Here is a 12062-nt window from a genome sequence, read left to right as displayed (position 1 = left end):
CTTTGCACAGTTTGTTGGAAATCAAGGAATCAAAAAGAATAGAAATATTCTTTGATGTGAAGTTATTAAGACTAATATATTTAATTTCAATGAAAATAAGGTTAAATTCCATAATCTAGACTTTAAGTACAACGATATACCAAGCACATACTGAGGGAACTCAAGATCTGATGTGCAAATGCAATTTAACAAATTTTCCAAAGGGTTCTATATATTTATAAAACTGACTATAGATTACAACAGCAAGAGGAGGAGATAGCCGAGCAGTTAATAAGTAGCAGTTTAATTAGGAAGGCCGTTAAGCAGCAGGTTTCCCACTCGTGTGATAAATAGCCAATATAATATTTTCATCTTCTAATGAAGCTATGCAATTGCACCCTCGTGACTTAATTTAGTAACATAACCTAGGCAATGGCAACCCTGGATGTCTTTCCCCAAATGCAAACTAATTAACCTTTAATTGTTTAATGAATGGAATACATATTTGTGCGCAAAGTATATTAAGAAGTGGTTAAGAATTAAAACAAAAAAGATCCCTCTACTAATAGAATGCTAACTAAGCCACTGTTATGTAAACAGTTATGTATCTAGGCAGTTAGGTTAGATTCTTAGGCATATTTTCACACCAAGTGTGCAACCTTTTTGTTTCATTTTTTTTGGTTTTTTTTGCTTTTCCCACAACATTTTCACATTCAAGCATTGTTTAACGCGGACGAGTAGTCTTTAATGGAGAGGATATATGCATGGGCGCATACTTAACACATACGTTGCATGTACAGACACATATTTATATTTACTTGTCATGCATAAGATGTGTTCATGTTTGGTTAGATGTGTGCACAGAATACGTGGAAACCGTGTCAAGTTGGAACGCAAGCGAAAATGTTGAAGGATATTATATTCTTAACCTTTAGTCACACTTGGCTTAATATAATCAAGTTAAATATGTATGAGCTTTTATATATATATATATATGTACATATATACTAGTTGTTTCATATTTCTTGTTTTTTCTTTGTATTTACAGTGCGTACAAGTGTTGCTGCTAACGGTACATAAAGAATTAAAAGTAATAACAACAAGTGTAACAACAGCTGGCAACCCACTGGAGAGGCACTCAGCGCACAGCTAAAGCACAATAAGATAAAGAAATAGAAAATTATAAAACAACAACAGCAAAATTGTAACACAAGTCATTATAACGGCGCTAGTGCCAACGTTGACCTCACTGGCGTGGCAGACGACGCCTAACGACCCCGGCCGCGACCGCCGACCTACGTTCATAGATACAACTGGGCAGACAGACATATATAGGTGTGAGAGTGTTTGGCTGTGTGTGTGTGAAAGTGTTGCGGCATACCAATTCAACCAATTTAACCACTCATATCCCGCATGCTTCGTAAAAGGATAAGCATCTGTTGGCGTTGTTGTGGCAGCCCACAATATTATTGATAGCACCAACAAAAACCAACAACAACAACACCGATTATTTGCTTATACAGCAAACAACAATAAAATTGCTTATAATTCAAGCATCATAACGGACGAACAAAGCTTTTCAAAATCGAAATCGTTCGAAAGTGGCGTAGGACAATGACGGAGCGTCAGAAGGCGGTGCGGAGTGCAGCGGGCACGCAAGTATACAAATAAGTTTAAAATTGGCGTTTAGTTCAATACGCTCGAACAAAGCTTGCTGTTGACTGTTGAGTGGCAAATTCAGCGTTTGCCGACTACCGATGACAACCTTCGATTTCGCTGCTTATCACTTATGCCAAAACCACACTCTACACTTTACGCTGGGTCTCTCCTCTAACCATGCCGAGGCGCGCTAATGCTGTCGTGTGCTCTTATAAATAGGTTAGGAAACGGTACTGTTTCAAATTATATCCAAAACTTGCCACAAATCTAATGTGAATCAACGAAATCAACCGAATCAATTTGCTGAAAATACACGCAACGCCGTAGAGGTGTGTGTGTAGACAGGGCGACATATAAAGAATAGAGCGAATTCAGGCCGCCAATCAACCACGCAGCCAAGCGTACAAACCAACCGACCGACCAACCAACCAAATATCCGAGCCGTGCAATCAAATAGCAAAAACAATAGCAGCCAAAGCTAGCAAATAACGAAATTGACAGTCCACACGAAGACAAAGCAAAAAACCGTAAGAAATAAAAAATAAACAAATAAATTGTCAAAATCAGTCGAAAAAAAAACAGCAAGGAATATATGCGTATAATCTTAGACCCAAGACAGATAAACCCTTACAAGGACATCGCACTTAATAATAATACTAGAGCAGCAGCCTTTTCTCAAACTTGCGCCAACAACAACTAAGAACTATCGTTCCAACTCCTACAGCACTTGCAACATGCTTAGAAAAACAAAAACAGAGAAATAAATAAAATATAGACACATTCGTATCACCATAACATTTACCTCATCATCCTCGAAACACTTATTGCCCACTTACCGCACTGAAAGTGCGCAATTTCGACGCGGCCGCCCTTTCGCTTAGACACCACTCCACTCCACATCAACAGCATAGCGCCCCACGCTGCTTAACTGACATACCACTTTCTACTTGGACTATAAACCAGCTGCATACTCACTGAGCTGGGCTGAGCTGAGGGCTGGGCTGAGTGAAAACAACGAAGAAGAAAGTAAGAAAAAATGGAAGATGCTCCACCGCCGCCAAAGAAGAGCACTACACTCTCCGTGGACCGTGCAGCGTTCCTGCTGTTGCGTGTTAAGAAAGCATTCAAGAAGAAACGTCAACAACGCAAGGAGAAACAGTAAGTTCACAGAAATTTTTCGTAGACATACGTACATACTCATTTACCGAGATACAAATTTATTTATTTATGCAAGTAGTGTGAGCGGTTGTTGTTGTTGTTGTACAATAATACAATATTATTGTTTCAACTTTTCGCGGATTTTTTTTTTTTAGTTTCTAGAAAAATAGTCACAGTGGGGCCCCTAAAACTATGCAATACAGTTGTGCTATTGTATTAGTAATATAAAGCTAAGCGCATAGTGGGTCGATGAGCGAATATATACACTTATTTTGACGAGAAAGTGAGGGTGAGAATGATATGGAGTAAATTTGATTTTTTTTTTAATTTTTTCTTCAAGTTTTTCAATTTTTCGCACTGTATTCTCAACATAATTATCCGAAAATGTTCTAACTATTAAATGTATATCAACAAACGAGCGATATGTTCGTGATATACAATCGTAAAAGCGTTTTCTCACCTCAACCAAATTTTTTCTAAACGTTTTTCTAACGTTTATGTGTTCTAGAAGTAATAGAAATATTTTTAGGAGAACAGATAAGTTTAATCGATGAACTTATATATATGTCTCTTTCTTTGTTTTGGAGATACCTAACCCAAAATAATTCGCAAACGATTTTAATTACTCAAGATATAGTTCAAATCCTTATATCGGTTAGATATAAGACAACTGAGGAATTCTCTCGAAATTCTCTCTCGTTTCGAAAATCCAACCGGCAATTCATCCAGGTCTTACAATGCTATTATTTTGCCCAGTCCAGAATTCGATATGAGGAACGATATATCTCGATATCTACACAAATTGGCTACGAATTGGTCTTTCCATACTTCAACTTTTATCGAGTCAAATGATACCACTGGGATGAGGCGATGAAGAAAACGAGGTCAGATTTCAATCGGAGAATTTTAATAAAACAGCCCCACCAAACAAAAATTGTCTTGACCTGGGGTCTGTCTTATGTTTTTGAGGTCGCTGAATCTGAATCCGAGGCTCATTTAACCCCATCAGATCAGCATTTTAATATAACCTCCGAAAACCAATAAGGCGGACAGCGTTTTTTAAACTCATTGGATTCGCTCGTTATTCGGGGTTTTCGGGGTCGGTGTCGGTTTTTAAAAATTCAAAATGGCAGATACAATATGGCGAACTTTTAAAATGTGTCTACTATATTGGTTCGCCATTCTGAATTTTTGAAAAGTAACGTCAAATCTGTAATCCATGACCCCAAGAACGCTCCGAGTAACGAGATTCAAGCGATTCCGGTGAATTTTCCAAAATAGCGTCCGCCCGATTTTTAAAAACTTTTTCAAACCAATCCAATGATGTTTTAAAATTGCTGCCCGCCTCATTGGTTTTCTGAGGTTATGTCAAAACCCTGATCCAATGCGATTAAATGGACTTCGTATTTAGATTCAGCGACTCCCAGGTCATGACATACATTTTTTTTGTGTGGCTGTGTAATTGTTGTCTAAGCCTTTGTCTGGGTAGGGGTAAGCCCCCTAATTAATTTTATATCTAATATCAATTGATGCTTTGGATTTAGCATACATATCTCTTGTTATTATAAAAGGAGAAGAAAAAAAACGAAAGATCCAAGAAATAAGAATATATCTATTTATAATAATACCGTTCACTTCTAATTCAATAAATACTTAAAGATTACATCCAAATTGTGTACAAATGTCATTGCATTAAAACGATAATTCTTTGATCGAAACCATTTAATTTCACTTTTTTTCCCGTCAGCCACATTTTCTTTTCTTAAATAATTAAATTACTTCGCCGCTTACTACTTGCTTTGTGAGAATCAACATTGATTTGCCCATTTCAAAGTCTACCCAGTGCCAGTCTGTCTGACTGCTTGTCTTTTTAAGCCCATTCACAGTGCTGTTATTTTTCCACTTCATTGATTTGCTGGCAGTTTGTATACTGCTACGGCGTCTTCGAATGTCTTCAGTGTCTTCGGCATCTTCTTACATACTTACTTACTTACTTTTCAACTTTGTAGCATATTTATAAGGCTTGCCAACCACATTTTTCAACCGCTTGTCATCCCTGCACGCCGTGTGTGGAGGCAAAAAGAAAGAAAATAAGAACGTAAATATTCGTACAAAGAAGTGGGGAGGAAAAATTAAGACGGCAGCAGGAAGAGACAAACAGTTTATGAAAATACGATTTTTTAGCTTTTATCCCTCCTGCGGCGTAGCGTATTGTCTGTCTGTCTCTATCTCGATTTAATGTCGTCGTCGTCTTGTGGTATGGGTGTGGTTTAAGCGGATAAATTTATGTGTAGTTATACTCACACACATACATACATATTTATTAACGACATAAGCTTGATAAGTCAGTGACTTTTTGGTACGAGAACAGCATAAATGTAACGGTAGTTTTGAGAAGCCCCCATTGAGCTATTATTTCACTGAAGTCAGTATACTAATCAATTACCTAATTTTTAGTAAACAATTTCACATGCATAATCGTAGTCGTTAGTTCCTTGTCCTCTAGATCTAGATACTAATAAATACGAGTACGGTTATATCGGAGTTGGGCGTCAAACCCTAAGGTATTAATATACAAAGTTAGCATCGAGTTTGGAGGTGAATATTTAAATTATTATATATTTGTTTTAGACCTTTTACTAAAATCTAGAGTATTGACAGACTCTGGTTTTTACATCCAGTTTTCTAAATGGGTCCATCCTACAGTTACTGTAGAAGTCTCTCTCGATTTTGTAAATGATTTAGTAGGAAGTCGCTAGCTCTTCAAATAAATCATTTCTAAAATATCGAATTTATCGAAAGTTATCGAATCAAAAATATAAATATTTGTATAAAACTAGTTATCGATTATTAAATTTAATCAAAGGTAGCACTTTTATAAGAAAATAATTCAAAAAATTCCCTTTAACATCTTTCTTCCGCCGTTTCGAACAAGGGACCAACAAAAAATTATATAGGAAAACCACCCTATTTGTTAATAGTCTATTTAATCCTACACATAAATGTGGGGAAGAGGCATAATCGAGATTTGAGATAATCAAATTTATCGATAAAAGTTATCGAATAATTAATATAAAAATCGATTCTTAAATTTTAATTCGTGTAAAACATTTAAAAAAAATGTAAGAAATCCCTTCCACATTTTTATTGTCCATTTATTGTTGCATGATCCACCGAAAATTATATAGGAAGCCACAATCTATCATATGAATAGTCTATATACATATCTAGGTTTTGTAATCCTATCCAAAAATGTGAAGGGGCATACTCTAGAAAAAATCTTGTTTAGAAAATATCGAATTTATCGATTTATCAAATATCGAATTTCGTTGCATGAAATTAAATATCTATTATTGTATAGTAAAATTTATCGATTTATATAAAAATATTTATCGAATTTCCGATATATTTATCGATTTATGAAATAGTTATCGATTTTTTTAGTAAATTTTAACACCTCTTCTCAAGATTGATAAAAGCTTTTTAGGCTTTTTACGAAATAAATATAAAATAGATTTAAATCAAAACATTTATCGAATTTTGGATATATTTATCGATTTATGAAATAGTTATCGATTATTTTTTAGTAAATTTTAACACCTCATATCAAGAATGATAAAAGCTTTTTAGCCTTTATGCGAAATGAGTTTTCGATATATTTATCGATTTATGAAATAGATATTGATTATTTTTTAGTAAATTTTAAAACATCATATCACGATTGATAAAAGTTTTTTAGGCTTTTTAGGCTTTTTACGAAATAAATCACTGATTTACCAAATCACCCTCGTTCACATATTAACTACAGTTATCGTTTTAAGCACATGTGAGATAAATATTAACCACACACTGCAGTTATTATCTGCAGTTAACCTGATTTAAGCTGCTTAAAGCTTTTTTGCGCTACTTAAATTTAATATTGGAACTTTTTTTTATTAGCAAACGGAAATGTTTACTTTAAGGTTGTTGTTGTTGTGCTTATATTTTCGTAATAAAACCACTTCAAGTGCGTTAAATTCAAAATGCGAATTTTTATTATTGTTTTGTTTTATTGCTTTCTTGTTGAACTTTATTAGCAATTTAGAGCTTTCTTTCATCCATCAACATTAAAGCGACACTACAAAACACAAAATTCATAAATACAATCACACAAACCAACATACATACATACAAACAACTACGTGTATATCCTTCAGCAGCGATTTGAGTTGGCGGCACTTAGCTGCTGTACTTATTGTCAATTCTATTTTCGTCTTATTGCCAATGGTAATGGTCTCATTACTGCGGCTAATGTTATTGTTGTTCTTTTTGCCGTTGGTTCTTTGGTGAGTGGCGTACTTGGTTGCTGCGTCAATGCAATGTCATCAAAATTAATTATGACAAATCGTTGACGATGGCGATGCAAATGCGTAAAGTACTATACGCGACAGCGTGAGCTATGAAAAGAAAAATACAGAATTTATATACCGTTACTCGTATACTTGTGTGTGTGTATACTTTTACATTTATGATGTGGCGAAACTTGAGCGCGTAGAAAATGTTGACTTGAAAAACGTCATTATACGCATTTATGTACATTTGAAGTGAGTGACGTAGCGCTCAAATCGATTGGGAAATTTAAGCTCGAATTTAATTCTGATTTGTGGTGTTTAAGTGTGTAAAAGGGTACTCATTCTAATGTCATGAATAAATTACTATATTAAATTATTGCAGCCTTGACTGACTTTTTATTTCAGAAAAAAATTAAAATTATTTCAAAAATTCTATAAAAAAAATAGGCGACGAGACTGTGGATTGAGCTCTTCAACCTCATATACTTGAACGTGAAATAGGTATATACCCTTATGTATCGCCATATTGTAAACAAATTTAAAATCTTTTTGAAGAAATCATCAGTCAACTTTTTATCTAAACTATTTTCAAAATTAACATATATGAATATTACAATAATTCACTGGACTACAATAATAAACTGGATAACTTTGTCGTTGAATTCATAAGAGAGTTCAAAAGCGAATCGAAGATGGTTTTAAATAAACAATTGAATGATTTAGTTTTTGATTATAGTATTTAACTGCTTTATGGGTACAGCTTTTTATAGATTGCTCAATTCGGATCATTTAGAATTAAAGGATGACTATATTTAAAATTTCTTCTTTATTGGGATCACAAGAATAGCGGTCGAGTTTATCATTTAAATATTGCTATAAATACTTAATACGATTTTAGTAAGAGGTTTGGCTATGGCCTGCCCATAGCCTGTCGATTTTTGATCGTAACATTCGTCCTAACCGAACTTGTATGTTTGGGCTCATTATCCTGCTGGTATATAAAGAATCTTCCAAGTCCATTTTTTGCGCTGAGGGTTCTAAATTTGTACTCATCATCACTCCGTAGAACTCTCCCGTCATTTGCCTTCGATTAACACCAGATTTGATAGACCATTGTAGCTATAGCAATTGCCACGGTATACATCCTTTTGTCGTGTGTAAATCTTCAAAAAGTCTTCATTCTGCAAGCGAAATAAAAGCTACCAATAGTATGTGCATTTTTTTCTGCTGAACTCTTGAAAGAAATATTCAAATAATAGTAAAAAATGTGGTGGGTTATCCATAATTTGGACTGATAGTGTATGGTATATACGTACTGAGATAATTCCTGAACCGATTTGAATAATTTATACCACCAAGCTATACTATATTCAAAACAATACGGTCACTTAATTTATATATATACTGCATATCACAAGATGTTTGAAAACCCTTGTATTAGGTGTTTGGGAGCTTCCCCAAGCTATGACTCGATTTCACTAATTTTTTGCACAGAGACACATTATTATAAGAAAAAGATTCATTCTGAATTACATTAAAGTATCGGACAGACTAGAAGATAAAGAATTATCCACTGGCACGGAGGTCTTCAGGTTCGATATCTTGGGCATTGAAATTTGATGGTCCGATGTTGACATTTTTTAAATGAGTAATGCCATACCTCAAATGTGGGGTTTATGTAAAGTTGTGTTCCTTTATCTTCATCGGTTCTTAATGTATATAATGTAAAGTAAACGAATCAGATGGACTTCAAAATTGTGTTATATTAGAAGTGACCGTGGATATTAAACGATTTTGCTATTTTTTCATCGGTCTTATCACGGTTTCAGGAAAATAACATATACCTAATTTCATTGAAATCGGTTGAGTAGTTCCTGGGGTATGGTTTCAGAGCAAAGGTAGGTGACGTCACACCGATTTTTAATTTTTTACACCAACTATTTTACTCTGAGTATAAAAATACAACTCACTTAAGCTCAAACGTTCCATTAAAACTATAAAATTCATTTAGTATATTTATACCAAACCCATTTCATTTAATAAGCCTTTAATATATTGCGCACTACCCTAATGGCCACAAAGCAATTAAATGAGATTAATTAAAATTCCTGCATAAATCATTGACCTCTGCGGCGCGCGCCACAACATAGTCCAAACTAAGCTGCTGCAATGTACTGTTATATGTTGTTGTTGTTGTGTTTGTTGTTGGCAAATATTTCCGAACTCGAAATATTTGAAATTCCACAAAATATTTCCAAACATTCCAGTGCTTAACCACTCGCTGCAATGCTGGTAATCCGTTAAAAGCTGCCACAATTTAGTGGTGCCAGGAGGAATGCCAGCCAGTTCGCGTGTGTGTGTGTGTGTGTTAGTATATGTGTGCATACATATAAGCGTGGCTGTCTGCCTGCCGGGCTGAATCATATTTATTCATTTTCTATATAAAATGTAAATAAAATCTGATTGCCTGCTCCACAATCCGCGTTAAATTTAATTTTATTTGCTTTAACTAACTTAATTTTTACATTTCATTTGTTTTATCGTTATTTAATGGATAGTCAATTGGAATTTGCGTCTGTGTAAACACGATAATTTCACACAAAATAAACATTTGTTGAACAAATAGCCATAAATAAATACATTCACTAGTGTCAATACGAGTGTTTTTTACTATTTGCGAATGCATTGCTTTAATGAGAAACAGATTTTGTATGGAAATTTAATGCAGCAAAAAATACTTTTAAATGTGTTTTTGTGTGGAAAATATATAAGTAATCAATTTCATGGATATTTTAGAAATAAATATTTATTTGGTGAAATAGATAAATAGTGAGTTAGTCAGCTGATAAAAAAGAGATAGTGAGAAAGAAAAAGAGCAGAGTAGAAAAGACGTTAGATTGTTGCTGTGAGGATATTTTCCTTTTAGAAATTTAACGCTGAACTGTATTGGAAACATTTCTACATTATTTCAATACTTTTGACATTAAACTACAATATTTCATTAAAATATCCAATAAATTTCACCTATTTTCGGATCACTAATTTTTGTTAAGGGATCTTACAGATTGATCGATGTCGGGTATAAAATCAGCCGTAAGTCGAAAATGATTATATTAGGAATATGGAGACTAGAGAAGGTACTGAACCGATTTTATAATATTTTTGTACCAGATCAAATTCCTATGATGAAAATATACATCGCATGAAGACATATTACAAGTTAACCTTTATATTCCGTATTAACGCACTGAGAACCCTATAAACGGCTGCTCTTCGATTTCAATCATTTTCACCACCAAGGTATAATATATACAAGACTATACGCTCACTTAATTTAAGATATCTCACATATTAACCGATATATGCAGCATAAGTCCACTGAGTTTTGAGAAACCTATGTATATGGGAGCTAGGGGAAGTTAGAATCGGATTTTAATCATATTTGGTACAGAGGTTAAGTAATGCCGCACCCCAAATAAAGTATTTCTGTAAAGTTTTAATCTGCTACCTTCATTGATTCCTCATGTATCTATACTACTATTATAAAGAGGAAAGATTTGTATGTACGCTTGTATTGAATAAACTCGAAAACTACTGTGCCGATTTCACAAATTCTTTCACCATTGAAAAGCCACATTCACCCCGAGCAAGCTATATTTATTGCTAGAATATCAACTTTCTGAAAATAGTTCCTAGGTGAGGGTATCAAAAAGACTCCATGAGAGAGAGAAACTTAATCTGAAACTGAAAACCGTCTTGCAAGTCATTCTCTTCGCATCGCATTCACGTGCCAGAGAGTGGAGTAACGGGTGCTCGCAGCTGCTTGCTGAACAATATTTCAAAACCTCCCAAGTACGCGCTTTAGAGGCAGAACAAAATATTAGAAACATACGAGCTCGCACTAGGCCATCGAACTCTGGTTCCCAACGCCTTCTTAACCCTTTCGCGGACACACGAAATTTAGTAAATGTTATCAGAATGACACATGCATTTATTTGGCTTATAAAACGGATAATTGAATTCCGATTTCAGTTTTGGGTTTCTGGTTTATTGATTTAATTTTTACTCAAAATTGGGACACTAACTTAAATCTGATTGCTTCTACAGTGGCACACAATAAGCTACTACCTATAAAACCAATGCAGTAGAGAACGCCTATGTCCGACGTGTTTATATACGATTTTTTTTCTATGTCGACATATACCGACGTGTCCTATTTAAGCCATTCGTTGTGTCGGATTATGCCGACGTGTCCGCGAAAGGGTTAATCAGAGAGAAAGACAACGGACACAAACGACTAGACGCCGTAATCAAGTTTTAGCTCATTGCATGTTCGAATTTTCATCATTTTACTTTTTGAAAAGGAATCCCCGCAAGAAAATTCAAAGTACATACATACATATGTAAGGGGGAATGTGTAAAAACTTATAACTTTTGAAATGTTTATTTAAGCCCGAGCGAAGTCGGAAAGATCTGCTAGTATATCATAAAGTGAATGAATCAGATGGATTTCAAAACTGTGATAGTAAAAAATATATAATGTGTATATCATTGAAATCGAGTAGTTTCTGAGATATAGTTTTCGACCCATAAATGGGCGCGGACACCCCAATTAACCATTTCTTAAAAAAAAAAAATCTGTGTGCAACTTCTTTCTGCCATTTATTGTGTAAAGTTTTGTGTTTCTGACGTGTGCGTGGTTATTATCAGATTTTACCTATTTTCATGGTGTGTAATGAGAAACGTAAAGGTAATGATTGCAGAATGTTTGGTTTATTTAGCTTTAGTGGTTTGTGAGATATATACAAAACCCCTATTTCGGGCGGGCCACGTCAACTTGTTGCGAGAGTATAAAAATGGCGATTTATTTCTTAACATCTTCACCTTTTTGCTCAACACAATTTTGCGGGGGTCTTCACCTTCTTCGGGGTGAAG

General features: G+C 34.5%; 1 protein-coding gene across 1 annotated transcript in view; it reads left to right on the top strand.

Moving 5' to 3' along the window:
* Positions 1-12062, top strand: part of LOC105216385 (uncharacterized) — a 159729-nt gene that overhangs the window by 68372 nt on the left and 79295 nt on the right. Inside the window, exon 2 of the mRNA XM_029042926.2 lies at positions 1028-2796. Coding sequence (XP_028898759.2) covers positions 2675-2796 — 122 coding nt within the window. The 5' untranslated portion in view covers positions 1028-2674. The remainder of the gene's footprint in view (positions 1-1027; positions 2797-12062) is intronic.

This window comes from Zeugodacus cucurbitae, chromosome 2 (genome assembly GCF_028554725.1).
Source record: "Zeugodacus cucurbitae isolate PBARC_wt_2022May chromosome 2, idZeuCucr1.2, whole genome shotgun sequence".
Lineage (NCBI taxonomy): Eukaryota > Metazoa > Arthropoda > Insecta > Diptera > Tephritidae > Zeugodacus > Zeugodacus cucurbitae.
This window is presented reverse-complemented; position numbering and strand designations above follow the sequence as displayed.